Here is an 18,590-nt window from a genome sequence, read left to right on the forward strand (position 1 = left end):
TTTTTTTTTCATTGCCGCCACCCATGAGATTACCTGAGCATCTTTGGCTTTCCGCTTGACGTTCTTTGTTGCTGTGTTGCTCACCATATAGAGGCCCCATACTTGCTGGTAAGCTTCCTAATTCGTTTCCTCCACTGTGAATCAATGTTTTTCCTGTAAAGATACCTGAACACTCTCCCAGCCCGTTTACTTTTTTCCATATTCCTCAGTCGCTATTCATAATCAATTTTACTATGACCTCTCACTTCAAAGCTTGTCCAGCCCGTATCACCCTGCACAGCTTCATTTGTAGTCTCCCCGTGAGCGTCCAATTGCAATGCGAGGCGTACCACTGACCTTAGGCTCCCATGGAGTCCTGATTGTACCCCTGATTTCAAACAAACAACCGCATTTCCAAAAGTAAGTCCTGGAACCATTACACCTTTCCGCATACCCCGGAGCACCTCGTACCCATTGTTTCCCCACGCGCTGTGGGCTTCATTATGGCCGCATTTCTATTCCCCTTTACTGTTATTGTTTTTGCTGTGTTTCCATATATCTATCGCCTTCGTTTATCCATATACCAAGGTATTTATAGTCTTTTACCCGAGGTATTTCCTGGCCCTGTATTGTCACTTTCAATCTCTTCACTGTTTTCATTGAATACCATAACACCTGATTTTCTAATACTAAATTTCAAGCCTAAATTGTAGCCTTCCTGTCAACAGATATTAGCCAGACGTTGCAAATCAGTTTGCTTGTTAGCTAGCAACGCAATGTCATCCGCATAAAACAAACCTGGGAGTTGCTGCGTCTTCAACGATTGACAGCAGCGCAGTGGCCCGGAGCTACCGGCAGATGAGGCCGAGCCGGTCCAAGAAAGGTTCACCGCTGAGAAAGGTTATGTTGACTTCGCATTTACAGCCGCAATTTGCCTAAACAAATTGGGGCAAAGACTTTCTAATCCGCCCTCGTATCTATCTATCGATCGATTCATGTCAGGTCGTGCACGCATGTGCACGACCTGACATGTTTTAAATGTCATCCCATGGATGGCATGCGTATCATGAATTGCATGACATTAATGACAATGCATGCCTGAGCATGTCATCCCGTGCCATTCTTGTAGGGTCATGCACGCATGTTTCGCCACACATATCCTAAAAAAATTATGGGGTTTGCGTACTAAAACTAAGATTTCATTATGAGGCACGCCGTAGTGAAGGACTCCGGAAAGTTCGACCACCTGGGGTTCTTCAACGTGCACCTAAATCTAAGTACACGGGTGTTGTCCCATTTCGGCCCCCTTCAAAATGCCGCCGCCGTAGCCGGGATTCAATCCTGCGCCTTCGTGCTTAGCAACCCAACACCATAGCCACCAAGCAACCTCGGCAGGTGCGCATGTCGTGATAGATATTCAGTTAAAGAAATGCATAACCACGACGCCATCACCTCATGTCCTTGCCGCCATTCGTGACAATCACATCATCACAAACAGGTCATTTCATTCATGTCATGGAACTCTGATGTATAGCTCGTTATAAAACGGAAGTAACATGAATGATAATCAAGTCAAGCATGTCATGACATGAATGTAAGAAATAAAAGTACTCTAATGGATTGAATGACATGCCATGCATTTCTCTGATTGGATGTATTCTGGCTGTGCTTTTCCTGACATGCATCTGTGACATTAATGACATGTCATGCGATGTATGCCACTAAATGATCGGCATGGATGCCATGATCTGTATATCAAGTCGTGACATGATTCCCATGAATGTGATCACATGCACGACAAAAATGACAGAAATTCATGACATGCGTGCATGAATGCATGCATGGCATGAAATTACCATAACAGGAACTTATGCCGACCCAGTGGACCATCTTGTCTACTAACTTGGGCCTGTGATTACGTGCTTGTGATTTACGCTTTGAATGTTGAGCCAGGCAGCTGAACCTTTTTTTTAAATTTCAAATCAAGATGTTGACCATCACGCGGATGTCTCGGCACTCAGCCAAAAAGCCTATGCGAAGGCTTTAACAGAGTCCTGCACCCCTTACAGAAAACTTGGACCTGCCGGCGGACAGCAGTTCTTAAGTAAAATGAGAATGCATTTACATACTGCTCACAAAGCGCAGATTACACAATAGCTATCGACAATGGAATACAGTAAAAGTTAGTGCACATAATCTATGCACCAACAAAAGTTACGATGAGCGTATGGAAATACTAATCAGCTGAATAGTAGGTAGTAAGAACCGTGGCGAAATAGTAAATACAAATGCGAAAATATCAATAATATACTCAGGTTATGCGTATACAATAAAAATATAAAGGAAGCATGACAATATTAGACACGAAGGGGAGATTTCTTAAGTTTCTCCGGAATATGGCTAGCAGAAATTCTCGCGATTCTCACAGTTCATTTTCGATGCTGGAAATTTCCGTAACAACCTCTCTGCAGCTACGTTCCCACGCGGAGTGGGTACCTATAAACAAGCTTCACTCTGAGCTCCCACGCTCCACGACCTCGAGTTATAACCCAATTAGAGCGTACGCTCACGTGGCGCCTGCGCCCGAAAAGAAGCCAATCCCCAATGCACAGACGCGAGCTCGTTTCTGAACGCTTCCCCGACCGTTGCCAATGCGGTTCGACGGAGCGAGCAACAGGAACGCGAAAAGGCGGCTTCCCCGCAGCAGGCGTCAGTGGTGCGGTGAAGCAGCCGGTGCGCCACGCGCCTATTGAAAAACCGTGGGAACGGCAAGCGCGGAGCTCCCGAGCCGCCCTCGCGCGTTCCCACGATCGGCGGACCGCGAGCTCCCTCGGGACACGGGGGCCCGAACTACAAAACGCGCTGCGAGCGCGACCCGGCGCTCAATCTCGGTCGTGCCACGGGCGCACGCGGACAGCCTCTGTTCGTCGGCGCTGCCTGCGCGAGTTCGCCGTCGAACTTCTCCGATGCTTGGACTGCGAGGATGAAAACAGTGCGTTGCCAGCGGATCGCCAGGATGACGCGCGTAGTCAGGCTGCTGGCAGCGGCGGTAATGCTGCCGGTGGTCCAGAACGCTGCGATCCGTCGTTCCCCGAAGGAGAGCAGTCGCCACATGTCCTGCGACTGGACGCAAAGGTACGTCTCGACGCATCTGCGCTTGCACCTCATCAGATTACACAAACGGCGCAAGGTTTTGTGCGCGTAAGTGGAAGGTCTCCGAGAACGCGGTAAATTTTGCGAATACGCGAGTTACACTGTACAGAAGTGTGCTGAGCGGGAGTTTTCGTCCTTACGAACAGAAGCATTCTCCAACAAGCGTACCTGAATAAGGTATCCTGAATAAGCGATCAGTCTTTAGTGAGCGCTCGTATTGGCGTTTTTTTCATGTCTTCTGTGTTTGTACCATTCGTTTTCTGTTCGTTATTTGCTTGTTCGCACTGTGCCATGCAAATGATTGCTATATTGATACAGTCACGACACCTCCAACTTAATTGACGGTGTAACGTGGGGGTAGGCAGATATGTGTTTACAGGGTGCCCCACGTAACTTGAGCAAAATTTTCAAGACATGCAGATGCCATGTAGCTGGACAGAACCAAAAGGCAATGTTGTTTGCTATCGCTCGGAGATAATCACATTATATTTTGTGTTGCGCCTAATTACATAATTAGTCTTACGTAATCAACTTCTCAAATATCATTAGATGAAAAGTGTCAATGAGAAAATTGTACAGCAACGTGAAAAACTCCCCATACAGCTTTCTGTTGCTCAATGCAGGCTACATAAGAATGTTTTTCCAAGCACGAAAGACGCCCGAGAATACACGAAAAATTGCCGCGCGATTGGCCACTCGAAGCACTTTGCGTGCATACGCGGCTTTCTCTCATGCTTTGAAAAACACTTTTATGTAGCACTTATTCAGCAACAAAAAGCTGTATCGGGTGTTTTTCATGTTGCTCTACAATTTTTTTCATTGACACCTTCTATCTAAATATAAGATTGGAGAAGTTGAATAATTAATAAAGACTAATTATATGATTCGGCGGAATGCGAAAGATAATCTGAGTACCTCCGAGCGACGGCAAACAACATTACATTGGTTCTGTTCAGTTACGTGCTAGTCCCGTATGTTTAATGTTTGGCTCATTCTGCCTGGGACACCCGGTAAAGAGTGTATGGATGTGAAAAAGTTCTGCAGCCTAAAGCTCACCTTGACCTTTAAAAACAGTGGCCTAGGGCAGTCCCCCGAAGACGTGCTTCCTGTATACCTGAGCTCGTGCGATTCCGGCACGGTCCGCTGGAGCTACCCTCGCGGGGCTCTGCGCATCGTGATACGCGGTCCACCATCGCAGCGAGAGTTCCAAGCCTGCTTCCGGGTTGCAGCTGACAGTTCCGGGGCGTTGGTGTACGCGGAGACCGCTCAGGGCGGCCTCGTTCCGGGACCTGGCGTACGGGCCAAGTGCGTGCTCTCCAACCGAGGCTCCGCGGTCGTCTACGCCGTGGCCTCGACTGCCCGAACGGGCAAGAGGGCTAAGCTAACCCTAACGTACACCACGAGCCAGCCCGTGGCGTCGTTCGAGAGGCTCGAAGGATGGGAAGGTGTGTATGAGCGCATCGTTTGACTACGAACAATATACATTTCCTGCTTTGCTGCTAATTCCTTGCGTTTTCTCTCGTTTGTGCCCAGAGCACTACACGTACTGCGTTCTTCTTTAAAAAAGAGAGAAAACGAAGCATATTTCCGATGTATTTCGTTGAGAGTCAACACTGCCGGTCTTTGAGATGCTCATGCAGTAAGCGTCAAATTTTAGGAATGCATTTTGTTTATCTTTCAACATAATATAGCCTCACCAGTGATGCGTTTCTTTTTCTTTCTTTCTTTGCACACGAACATATTTTCAGCCGAAACACGTGCTTTGTTATACTTTCTGCTGGAACCAAACCGCGGGTCGATGCTCTTGTGATTTTGGTTATGGGTCATAATGAGCGTAACGACAATTTCCTCTAGCACAGCCCCTGTATTTAGTGCTTTGATTTTTTTTCTTTTCAGACTGCCGACCCTGCACGGAAACAGAGCTGCGTGAAAGTTACTGCCTTGGCGATTTAGGTGAGCGCCACGTGCCTACTAAGCATGTCCTCAGAGGCTGAATAACTCTCCACCTATGGCGCGGTCTGCCGCTGAGCGCGAAGTTCCATTCCGGCTGCAGCGTTCCCGTAGAGGCACAATGCAGAAACCATGCTAGATTACAGTACTTAAATTTAGGTGCATGTTAACGAACCTGAGGCGATCAAAATTAATACGATACGACTATTATAGTACTTGTACTGCATAGGCGTCATAATTCGATTTGATATAAAACTCCGAATGGCTCTATGTTGTCCCAGAAAAGACAGATTCATTATACGAGGACGTCATAGCGCCAAGCAACGGTGCCATTTATTTATTTTTAACTTTTAACGTACTCCAGACCAAGCAGGTCCAAGCAAGATGGGCCACACAAATAAAAAGCGTTTGTGTTATAGAGAAAACGTGGTGCTATGAAAAAGAAAAAAGAACTGTAAAGGAACTTTAATCAAAATTTATTCGTACATTTTCTCATAAACTTCAGTTAGGTTGTAGATGGACTTGTTGTGGGCTAGTTGATGTTTGCTTACCGACATAATGTAGCGCGAAGGCACAGTTACAAAGAAGAGACACGGAACACGTCACAGGCGCTACTAACAACTTTATTCGAAGGCCAGCGATAAGGGTGTACATACTGTTCCCAACGCGCAGGCGCACCTGCCACTACCGGGGCGATTATCACGACTAGCAAGATAATTTGGTACATCTAAAGAAAGTAAGCTTCGCGTTGTACAAAACAAGTCTGGCTGACACAAGCACTACTTTCTTCTTTTATGTAAAACGCTTCTAATATCTCTAATAACTCTAATAACCGGTTTTTTGTGCAAAAGAATGGCATATGCATAAGATCATGCGTAGCACCTCTACTGCGTGACATATACCTGTCGGAAATAGACAAAAACCTTGACAACAGTGTTCACGGTTCGCATGTTTTTAAAGTATTGTTTCGTTGTGATGAACCAAGGAAGTACCGTTAACTGATTTCATGTTATAAAGATTTTAGATTTCAAACTTCGCGGCAAGGGCCTGTCATTCACATTTGAACTCTCCGTAGACAATACCCTCCAGTTGTGAGAGTTAAGCCTCACGTTCTCTAACGATCATGTTTGCTGGTGCTATTCACCGCGAGCAAAAAAAAAATGAGCTTCTGCCTTACAACTTTGCGGCTTCTAAGTTTCAATTTAGTTGCGAGTTGGCGCTTGTCCTGTGTTTCTGTGTCTATCATCTGTCCAGTCTTAGAATTGCTCTTTCCAGTATTCAGTTGTTAAGCATGAACCGTAGCTCAGCAACAAATTTTGTTATTGTCAAAAGAGGTATGGCTTCACTCTGCCTGGGGTCAGCACCCGAGAAGTCGTGCGAACACAAGATGCAGGACAGTTTTGAGAAGCAGTTCACTAGGCATTCAATAGCCGGCTACCCTCGCTTGGTCCTGACATCAGTGGCCGAATCCCTGCGACAGAAGCCAAAAGCGGGCACACCAGTGAATGAGGCAAGAGCCGCTGAGCGGAGTGGCCGGAAATTGTGCCCTGCGTGTATAAGATGAGCCACAATTTGAAAAAAAAAAGCGGCGAATAGGTACGGAGTGCCTGTCGCGTTCTCCGCTCCGAACAGGCTGGCCCAACTGTGTCACCCCATAATGGGCAGCTCAGTGTTAGGCTGCCAAACACGCCAAACCCTACGTGCGTTGCGCCACGGTTTATGAAGTCCCCCTGTCTTGTGGAAAGTCCCATCTAGGACAAAGAGGGACAAAGAGGCCGCTGCGTCAATGGCCGAATGAGGGAGCATGCGAATAAGCCGAAGAGCATGACTGCGCATCTTTCAGCGCACTGTAAAGCCTGCCCTCGTAAGCCGGTATTTCATGATGTGAAAATCCTGGGCAGAAGTAAAGATAAAGCGGCGAGTGAGCTATCAGGAGCGTTTTACATAAAAGAAAAAAGTAGTGCTTCTGTAAGCCAGACTTCTGCTGTTTTGTACAACGCGGAGCTTACTTTCTGTAGTTCTGCCAAGTGATTTTGCCAGCCCTGACAATCGCGCTCGGTAGTCGTAGGTGCGTCTGCGTGTTGGGAGCTGTATATGTACGCTTCTCCCTGTTTTTCAATTAAAATTGTTAGTAGCGCCTGTGACGTGTTCTGTGTCTCTTCTTTTTAATCGTGCCTTCGCGCTACATTGTCTGTATTCAGCTAGGTTGTTTCAGTTGGATGCAGAAAGCGCGAAGTATGAAAACATAAATATTAGCTCTGGTAAAATACGGCTTTGGAAACTGCGCTTGCAGATGTCGCGTGTATAGGTGTTGTGGACCACGGGGAAAAGTACCGTGCATGAGGAGTGGCGAATTTACCGTTAAGAAATAAGAGCAAGACGTGTAAACAACATTTTCTTCTTAATTCAAACAGTTAAATTTTGCTAGTATTCATTAGTTCAGTAGGAGAATCAGTGTTTATATTTAACATAGATAAACCTGACAGCTTCTTGTTGAACCCATTCGAGTTTTTCAATGTTAAGTTTACTATAAGGATCTCATACAATAAAAAAATATCCAAACTTATGTAGTATTAATGTGAGATAGCCAAGAACTTCAACATTAGGAGGATAATCTTGAAGTTTGTGTTTTAAGTAACAAAGTTTGCGGAAAGTTGAGGAGCAACTATATTGAGTGCTTTCAGTTACAATCTGTGTGAATAAAGGGGATGTGTGGATGAGATGCTAGTATTTATAGTTTTGTAATGTCCATATATCTTCTAATATATTCAGCCGGTGGGGTTCGTTCTAATCCCGATATAGAAACTTTTGTGTGGTAATCACTGGGCTAACATGAGCTACCGATTAAAGAAAATATCAGGTCGCGGTCGGGGTGATGATGTATTACGAATAATCGAAGATCACAAAACTGATTAGATGAATTTGTTTTCCAAACATCCTTTACAAGTCGGAAAATTCTGGAAAAAGAAAGTTGGAATTCACGTGAAATTAGAACGAAAGCCCTTCAGCGGAGATTTCTAGAATCCAGATGCTCTGCTTCCAAAAAACCCTTATGCCCGGCTTCTTTCTTAACTCCCTTCTATACCCGTCGTAGTTGCTCAGTGGCTATGGTGTTGGGCTGCTAAGAACGAGGTCGCGGGATCGAATCCCGGCCACGGTGGCCGCATTCCGATGGGGGCGAAATGCGAAAACGCCCGTGTACTTAGATTTAGGTGCACGTTAAAGAACCCCAGGTGGTCAAAATTTCCGGAGTCCTCCACTACGGCGTGCCTCATAATCAGAAAGGGGTTTTGGCACGTTAAATCCCATAATTTCAACTCCCTTCTAGATACAGGCTAAGTTTTACTTTTTTTTAACCTTTCTGCATATTTCTAGTTCACGAAATGGATTCCTGTACTTACTTTTACAGTGCATGTTTTCAATTATTTCGCTCTCGCACTATGATGCACTAGCATCTTTTGCCAGCTAGCTTAGTCGTTACGCAGCCGGCTCAGCGGACCTCCTGGTACGGACCATGTTCGGTTTCTACGCCAGGATGCGCACATTTTAACTATGGATATTTGTGCCGTGGAGGCTGTTTTCCTCATAGCTTTGTCGTGGCTTAACATGGGCTCCAAGTTTCCGTTTTATATGGCATGACATTTTTCGATTGTACATCGCTGTGCTAGAGAGATGAAAGTAATCTTGCCACAAAAATCATGCGCACTTTTTTACATGTGTCGATTTACAAAAGACTCTCATCTCAGTTGCAGAAGCTACAGTGCGGAATGCCACGCTCCACTCAGACCGGCAGACCATCTACTGGTGGCTGTCCGTCACGCGAACCCACCGTGGGGGCATGCCCGACTACGTCACGAGGCCTGCAAGGTGCGGCTTTCCTCGTGACACGCAGGAGCCTCGTCTAATACTGGCCAGGTGGCACCTGGGCCGCCCGATTGTCACGTGTGCCCCGAAACTGCTGCAGTGGAAAAGGCTAGCGGGGCAGGACAGGGTGCGGTGCAATTATGAAACCAACGATTCTAGTCATCTGGTGAGGTGACCGTGGGAACAACCGCTCTCGCTGTGGATGTACAGTTTGTGTAGTGTGGCCGCATTCAGAAGCAGATATCTGTGATCTCAACAACCGTGACGGCGTTGTCGTCCTGGAAGTGAAGCTTCGCAGCCATGGCAGCTATAAGCTACACTTCAACCCGGCTCCTCCTCTAGTCATCTGCGGAAACTCTACAGGCGGTGGCATGAGATCAAAAAATAAATGTTGTTTTCATAAACTCTCGTGAGCCAGAAACCAAAGTCCCAGTGATGGTGGCTTAGCTGTGTGTCTACTGTCGTTTGTTCTGCCTGGCGGCGCAGTGCGCCAGACAATTTCAAAGCTGCCAAAGGGCAGTGCACTGTTTTAGAGATTCAATACGGTGTAACTTTGTTGATAAGCAAGAAAGATCTATGTAAGTGCTTCTTAGAGTTACGTCTTGTTAAGAGATTTTCGCCCACTTTGTGACACATTGGAAGAGAACACGTCCGAAGTGACCTTCGCTATTACGCATAATTGCACTTTATTACGTGGTATATAATCGCGTGGAAACACAAGTTTGTTTCAAATGAAAAAAGTGTGAGACTGACAATCATTAGTTGCTTGTGCCAGACAGAGTGAAAATTTCAAACTGCTAGTGGGTGCACAGCACACAGGGAGAACACGGGCAGAAGCAAGAAACAACGTGGCAATGTCCGTGTTGTCATTAAGAGAACAAAGTCGTGTACCGGTGTTGCACGGGAACTTCCCATCGCAATTGAGTTCGATAAAGGTCGAATTTCTCGAAAGAGATTGACTACATTCCGCAGCTTGCGCAAAAGAGTAAACCAAGACCGAGAAATTCGATCCTAATAGAACTGTATATCGCCATCGAAAGTGCCTGCGTGACATCGGTATTAGCTGCGCTGCCATCAAATGTTTTCATGCCATACATCTCAAGTTTTATGTGACGATTACTGAACAGATTCTATCCCACTACCACCACTGCTTATCTGTTAATGTTACGTCGCACATTATAGTGCAGGGCTTCTAAATATGCCCACTGTGAATTGGTTAGTTCTCATTGAAACCTCGGCGTAAACACTTGCGCTTCGCACCGTTCAGTGGAGCCATGGCATCAAGGCTTCAATCCAGAGCCACCGCGTTCAGAATTAGTACGCTGTAACCGCTGTACCACTGCGGCAGGTCATAGAAGCTGCAATCGTGACAATGTTCTAGTCTAATATATATCACGCCGGAGTTATGTTGAAAAGAAAACATGCCGAATATTTTAATGAGTATGGTATTCAGCGGTTGCAAAACCTTGCGGTGTTTGAAGGAGTACTGGTACACAATTCAATGCGATTAGTACTCTTTGGGAACTTCACCCAGTATGCGGTATGTATCTAGCCTCTTTCACATATTCAGTGACCCAAGTTATCTACCATATTGGGCCAACATGTATGTGCTGGCTGCTGTCCTGCCGAGCAGACAACACGGTCCACTGGGGACAACATGGGATACTGCAGTGATGTGGTCGCCAAGGTACTAGGGATAATCGGGGTTGCTACGGAGTTTCAACTGGGTCCCGCAGTTTTTTAAAGCGAAGCTTTATTTCCCTCTTCCTTCGACTTTCCCACTGCTGCCGCTGCTGCTGTCGTGCACAACGCGTCACGGGGTTGTTCAGAGCGTGTATATAGATGACAGGCGCGAGTAAGAGAGGAAAGGCGACGGGAGAAACTCGTGTTCACGCCACCACGTCGAATGTGCACAATGCCCTCTAGAGCTCTCTGGCTGTCGCCACATTAGCCGCTTGACAGCTGTAATTATCCGTCACTCCCCCCAGAAGCATTGCAGAAACTTCGGCGATTCCCCTTCTACTAACGTGCGAGGCCAGAGAGGACGCAGATAGAACTGTAGAGTGGAGAAGATGACAAGAAGGAAAGGGAGGAAAAGAGGCAGTTTCCATATAAGAGAGGGGAGAGGTGACGTAAGAAGGCAAGGAATCCCCACTACTATACGACAGCGGTTGCTGGGACCAAACAGGTTAAGCTTAAGTTCAAGGTACGGTACAGTACGTTGCTGCTCTTTTGGAAAAAATAAGCGTCATGCAAATATGTCAAGCAAACACATTAAGCAGGGCGTGCAGAAGCAGAGCCGCATTAATTAAAGTCCACCGCAGGGTCCAGGAGACACTACGGAAGCGGTCGACCGTCAAAGCAACACTTCTGCACCCGCCGCGTTAGCTTTGCGGCTATGGCATTGCTAGATGTCCTGGATTTGATCCCGATTGCGGCAGCCGCATTTCGACGGGGGCGAAAGATAAAACGCACGTGCACTTGGACTTTGGGACACGTTAAAGAACATCACGGTGTCAAAATTAATCCGGAGTCCGCCACTACGGCTTACCTCATAATCCGAGTCTGGTTTTGGCACGTACAACCCCATAATCCAACTCAAGTTTAACACTTTTGCCACAATGTGATGTGCCATGTGAGGAAATTACAACGCCCAACCCTATGAGATTATAAAATATGGCGCACAACAACGCCTCAAGCAACCACCTCTCCCTGTGTGTTTTGTGTACTACGCAGACAAACAGCAGTGGTGCACGCAAGGTAACGTTTAACATCAACTCACCACTCTCGTGTTAGCCGAAACGTTGAAGAAATTAAACTTTAGCCGTCAACATTGCCGCTAATAATTGTCAATCAAAGCATCCAGCACGGAAAGCTACGCTTACATCTATTCCCACAGTGCGTAGGACCTGCATATTGTTTTTTTCTGGGGTTTTACGCTAACAATCGCGATATGATGATGAAGTCAGGATTAATCTTTGCGTTTTTACATTTAAACGAACTAAAAACTTTGTGAACGGGACCCCTGTATGGGAAAAAAAAGCAAGTATTGGCTATTGTACACTCTAAGAAAAAAGGAGCGACACTTGCTCCATTAAGGAAGAAACGGCGATGTCCCCTATGTTCGTCTTTAAATGGAGCAAGCTTCCTCCCTCATGCATGGGAGCAACGGTTCCTCCCTCTCCAAAACCAACATGGCCGACTCCAAGCAAGCGAAGCGATTGATGAGACTAGGCCTACGAACTGTGCTAGTTCGCAGCTGGAAAACAACGTACGCGTCATAAGCATAGTGTACGTTACTGATATTTAGAAAACAAGATAAAAAAAAAACTATCGCTAAGCTTGCTATGGCGCTGTTAAGAACGGCCAGCTGCAGTGCCAGTTTGCCAGCCAGTTACGCCAGCGGTGGCAACCTCATCTTGGAATGCCGCCGCCAACCTCTAGCCACGGCGTGGCTAAGCCGACTTTGTGTCGGTAACAATACGCGCATCCTCCACTCTCCGTCGCTTCAGCTAGGATGCGTTGTGACTGAAGGAGTTCGACGAAGCAGGCTTTGTGCGCAACACGACAACGCGGACCTGATCTGCTACGGGTGGGGGAGTTGACGCGGGAACGCCGAGGAAGGCTCCTGCCCACGCACCGACCAAGACGCAAGACAATCTGCTACTCGCGACGGTTCCCAGTTCTACGAAATTCGTGTGGTGTCGGTTTCGGACCGTGAACACGTGTGTGTGTGCATGTGTGTATGTAAACCGTCCTGCGGAGAGGCGTCTAGTTTGCGATGACTAAACGAACGTTCGCGTCGCCTTGTATCGCGGGAGGATCGAGTGCTTAAAAAACTGCTGTTGTGCGGATGCTGGACACACTTTTCTTAAGCAGTCATGTTGGACTGAGACTCTCTCTCAAGCAGTCATGTTATACTGATGTACTTTCTCAAGCAGTCATGTTAGACTGATATAAATACTGTCAATAAACCCATATTCCTCGTTCTCGATGAGAAGCAGTCCATCCCTTCATCAACGTCCTCAGCGTGGATAAGTTGGACGACGGAATGGGCCAGCTACCTTCGAATTCATGCCGGACTCCAATCTTGATAACGGATCACGAGCGATGAGTTTGAGCCCCCAATCCTGACAGCGCATACAAGAAACCAGGGCAAGCTAGTACGAAACGATTTTGTTGCGGTGCCTTCCGCTCGACTGCCCCGCTTATCACCCACCGTTGAAGGCCGGCTGATCATGTTGGCAACGCGGGCGGAGCGTCGCTCTAACCCATCTCTAACCACTGTTCAAGCGCCAGAAGGAATGGCATCGCTAGAACATAGGGATATCCATACATCCATGGAGGAAGGAAACTGAGGAGAGGCCCTACCCCCTCCGCGCGCTAGGAGAGAAGTGTGGAGGAAATGACGTAGTAGGTTCGCCTTTGTTTTGCTGTTTTTGTTATTCCTTTGCTGTAGTGGCCCCGCTTTTCGGGTCACAATGGCGGCTTTGTTATTGTTCTGTGCGCTCACACGCGTTGCTCCGTAGGTTTCATACCGTGGCAAAGGCGCCGTGCGGGCAGGTTTGCGCTGGTCTCCGTGTTTTGTTGCGCTGCGTTATCTCGACCGTGCTCTACCGGATGTTGCTGTGGCCAGGTGGGACAGGAGGAACTAAAGTTCGTGAAATGAACGCGCATGCAACGTTGTACGCAATGTACCGCGCCACGGCAATAGCAATGGACGAAGGAATATCCGCGGGAAATTTTGCCCTCTTTGGCGGAATCATGCTAACGTGCTAAGGATTGTTTAGTATTGCTGCGGAGCGCGCGGGTCCGAGCAGCACGATTTCGCGCAGCGCGGCATGGTTTCGCGAGAAATGTAAACAAGAGAGGAAAGCTGGCCCGATAGGCGGAGCAACGCCATGAGCAACGCCAACTTCCGGCTTCACTTTCGTTTGACGTCAGGGCCTCTCCTGAGTTTCCTTCCTTCGTGCATACATCAATCCGTCGCACACACACACGCTTATGTGGATGGATAGATGGATGTTATGAGCGTCCCTTTTGGAACGGGGTGGTGGGTTGCGCCACCAAGCTCTTGCTATTATATTGCCTAATGTCCTACCTAAGTTAAACAATAAAAAACGCGCTTAGCGCCACCTAGAGAGGCTTCAAATTAGTAAACCGTATAGTTACTGCGCGGTCCAATAGGTGCCCCTAACAGCTGAATAAAGGATTAATCTCATGGATTAATCGTTGAATTAATCTCATGGGGGGCGGCAATGGAAAAGAAACCTGCCATGAGTAACTACTTAAGAGGAAAAAACGAAACCAGGAAAGAAACTATTTATGATAACTCGAAGGGAAGCTCATTACTTTTCGAAGCGAGATCGGGATGCCTTAGAACACGCACCTATAAAGCGAGATATAAGAAGGAAGAAGAAGCATGTGCTTGCTGCGGAAAAGCTAGGGAAACTACGGAGCATGTTTTATTAGAATGTGAGGACGTCTACCGAGCGGTCGATTTAGGCACCACTGGCCTCCTTGAAGCCCTTGGGTTCAGAGGGAGCAGTAGTAAAGCAAACATGTCCGCAATAGACATTAGTAAGAGGCGACTGGAAGTATGGTGGAAGAAAAGTAGGGAAACGACAAAAGACGGAGACGTACAAAAGCACAGTTCGCCATAGGGGATCAGAAAATTTGGACGTGGTTGTTCAGATTGTCTTTTTTTTTTCTTTTTTCATTGTTTAACCTAGGTAGGATATTAGGCAGTATAGTAGCAAGAGCTTGGTGGCGCAACCCACCGCCCCGTTCCAAAGGGGACGCTCATAATATCCATCCAACCTATACATCCATCCATCCATCCATCCATCCATCCATCCATCCATCCATCCAGGATGTTTATGATAACTCAAAGGGAAGCTCATTACTTTTCGAAGCGAGATCGGGATGCCTCATAACACGCACCTATAAAGCGAGATATAAGACGGAAGAAGAAGCCTGTGCTTGCTGCTGTAAAGCTAGAGAGACTATGGAGCATGTTTTATTAGAATATGAAGACGTCTACCCAGCAGTTGATTTAGGCTCCACTGGCCTCCTTGAAGCACTTGGGTTCAGCGAGAGCAGTGGAAAAGCAAACATGTCTGCAATAGGCATTAGTAAGAGGCGATTGGAGGATTGGTGGAATAAAAGTAGGGAAACGACAAAAAACGGAGACGTAGAAAAGCACAGTTCGAAATAAGGGATCAGAAAATTTGTGTGTGGTAGTTCATAGTGGTTTTTTTTTATTGTTTAACCTATCTAGGACATTAAGCAGTATAATAGCAAGAGCTTGGTGGCGCAACCCACCGCCCCGCGCCGTTCCAAAGGGGACGCTCATAACATCCATCCATCCATCCAGAAAGTGGGAAGTTGGAAACCGGCAATCAACCATTGATTACTGTCTGATGACAGAAGGAATTCATGATCAGTTGAGAGAAATGGTCATTGATGAGGAAGGGTACAGCAGCATAGGGAGTGACCATAAACGCATCATTTTGAACATGGGACGTGTAGTTGGGAAAGAGAGCAAGGAGTGCAAAATGGCCAGTCCAAATTTGAACAAATAACAAATATAGTCACTAGAGTCGAGAAAGAATTTGACAAATGGCCAAACATGTTCGTTGGAAAGGAAAAAAGAAACCGAAAAGCTGGTGAAACAGGGAGATGCAAGAAGCGATCACAGAACAACAGAAAGCATCCCGAGAGCACAGGCATAGCCTCCTATATTTAATATAGGAGGCTATGGGGAACCAGCGCTGGAGTTTTCACGACGCCTGCAGCGCCGCCCTGGTGGTCAGAACGTGCACAATGCACAATTTGCAACGTGCAACGTGCACAATTTTCGTCTGCTCCCGCAGACGAAAATTGCTACTGGTAGTGGCGTTGCGTGCCCTGAAAGTCGAAGGAAACCAAAAGGACGCCGACGATACTGTTGCGAATACAAGTGCCAAAACTACGTCGGGATGAGGGAGGATGTATCCTTCTGCGCATTTCCATCTAAACCCTACGAACAAGAATGGAGGCGGCGTTGGATCCAAGCAGTCAGGCGAGCGGAGCAAGTTCACGTCTTGTCGCCCTGTCAAGCGGTGTCAGGCTGGTTTCTAAATCGAATTTCGCGTGTGTGCTTGGTTTATTTGATAGTGAAGACAGTCAGCCATGGCAGACAGTACCAAACAGCAGAATCTGCAGTAGGCATTTCGTCAGAAACAAAATGAGCAATAGCATGCACCATCCGGCATATGTACCAACCATTTTTCCTTCGCAATACCACCGCCAAGCCCCTTCCAACGCCACCGCACCAAGCGAACGATACGAAAGGTAAATATTATCCATTCATTGCCAAGAATTATGTGGGAGGGAAGCTGTCTTGTAATACGAGTAGTGTGCGCATACTATCAGCGCACGCGGACTAAGCCGCCTATGTGTTTTTAAACATGCGCATGCGGATGAGGACTCGGCGCTGAGATGCATCCGGTAAATTTATGTAATTAGTGCTAAATGTTGCCAGCGTTGCTACGGATCGAGCATCGGAGCACTCAAACATTTGCTTGCGCGAGGCAGCTGATGCGATAAAGCTTTCTTCTCCATTGACTGCTGTGGCGAAGTAACATCAGAATTTTTTATGTCTAGCCAGAGAAATATAGCATGTCTTCAGGCCAACTAATACTTCCGAAACCATAGCGCAGCACGACCGGAGTCATAGCTGCTAGATTTGCGAGGCAGGCTGCCACGCAATCATGGCAACGGCACACGGCGCAACCGTTAGAGACACACGTGCTCGCCGCGACACACTGTGAAAAACATATAAAGCTTAAAAAGCTTCTTTCGTCATTTCTTCACTTGATGGCGCTAGCTTCTTTACGAAAACTGTCCACTTGAAGTGGCGCGAAAACGGAAACATACCAACTATAATACGGCCGCGCACGTGTGTGTCGTCTGGTCGTGCGGCTGGAATATGCCGCGTTTCCTCGCCAGGGCGGCGTGCAACGCACTCTTTTCGACGCGCCGCTTATCCAGCGCTGGTTCCCCATCACACAGGCAAGCAAAGAAGGCGCAGTTGCCACAGGATGAAGTAACCAGTGAATGGGAAATATACCGGCAGAAAAAGTCTATGGTTCAAATACAAGCAAAATTAAAAGGTGAAAGTGAACGTTGGTTGTCAGAAATACGTGAGAAAAAGAAAGCCGCACCTAGAATATTTTCAACCACATAAAATTATTAGGCAGGAAGTCAACAACAATACAACAGCATCTCCTAGACGAAGATGAAAACAGACTGAAAGGAGAAGCGGCAATAAATTATATCCGAAAAATAACAGCTGGATCTTTCCAAGGCAATGACGAGGTTCTATTTGAAGAAAAAACAGAGCATGAAAGAGACCGAGGTGGAAAAGGAGCTGGTGCTGACAAATTTTAACTGGAAGAAAACCGAAGAGAAAATTCCTAAGCGCACAGCCATAGGGCTAGACGAGGTTCCCGTTAGGCTGATTAATGAACTAGGACCAAAAAGTAAGGAAGCTCTGGTGAAAGCAGTGGAAAAAACTTTAAAAGATAGACGAATAGCAAACAGTTGGCGACAAAGTAGAATGAATTTAATTTATAAAGGTAAGGGGGAGAAATATAGAATTTCCTCGTGCAGACCGTTGACCATTACATCGGTATTATACAGGCTAGCAATGCAGGCAATCAAATTAAAGCTTCAAGCATGGGCAGAGAATAATAGCATTTGGAGAACTTCAGAATGGCTTCAGAATAGGTAGGCGTCTAGATGACCACTTATTTGTTCTTACTCAGTGTATCGGCGGCGAGGAGTTACGGAGTCGCCATCTATCGGAAGCGCCTCGCTGGCGTAGTATGAGGGATCACGCGGCGCGCTCCTCATATATATGTTTTGCTGTCAGTGATCACTGAAAACAGCACGCGCGAGCTCTCCCGAACATTTCTGTAAGTACTTTAGAAACGAGGGAAGTTTTTTACTGTCTAAATAATAATCTTGGGCAAACTAAAAGCACAGAATCGTTTACAGACGCTATCGCTTTACCGAATACGTACAGTGAACGCCACTGCGCGCGGTCGCCGCGATGGAGACTCCCGAACCGGCTTCTTGCGTGAAAGGTAGGTAAACGCTGAGAGCAAACTATGCGAAATATGTTCTTGTAGTGTTTGTGTAACTAAATGGAGCGTAATAGAATGAAGCCTCAATGCAGCGATCGCACAGATTCGCAGCGACCGACTGCGCGTCTGCATGCTTGTCCGCGCATTGTTTTGCTTTCGCCGCGTGCGCCTTTTCGCACCGTGCCATGAGCTTTAGGCCGCAGAATATGAGCATTTGACAGTATACAAGCAACCATTGTTGCGTGGGTGCTGTCAGAGCTGTTCAAAAATAACTTAATTGTAGAGACTTCGACGCCTACGGGGACGGTGATGTGCCTTCGCGACGATTCAATCTTCTTTTTCTTCTACATTTTTGGACGTTTCAAAATTATTTCTCGAGTTGCGTCCGGCGCCGTCGTTTTGAGCGGGCTATGGCGGACATCAAGGCGGAGGATGAAGAGAAGGGAGGCTTCAGGTACGACAAAAGCCAGTTCCCGACGTTGGAGAAGACGCTGGAGACTGGGCAAGGACAAG

General features: G+C 47.0%; 1 protein-coding gene across 1 annotated transcript; it reads left to right on the plus strand.

Annotated features, from left to right (window-relative positions):
• Nucleotides 1-2,881: 2,881 nt before the first annotated feature.
• LOC126524756 (meteorin-like protein) lies at nt 2,882-9,392 on the plus strand. The gene is made up of 4 exons (XM_050173027.3): nt 2,882-3,114; nt 4,207-4,577; nt 5,029-5,085; nt 8,829-9,392. Exons 1-4 carry the CDS (start codon nt 2,963-2,965, stop codon nt 9,119-9,121), a joined length of 873 nt encoding a protein of 290 aa, XP_050028984.2. The 5' UTR covers nt 2,882-2,962; the 3' UTR covers nt 9,122-9,392.
• The last annotated feature ends 9,198 nt before the right edge of the window (nt 9,393-18,590 follow it).

The sequence above is a fragment of the Dermacentor andersoni genome, chromosome 3 (genome assembly GCF_023375885.2).
Source record: "Dermacentor andersoni chromosome 3, qqDerAnde1_hic_scaffold, whole genome shotgun sequence".
In the NCBI taxonomy this organism is placed as follows: Eukaryota; Metazoa; Arthropoda; class Arachnida; order Ixodida; family Ixodidae; genus Dermacentor; species Dermacentor andersoni.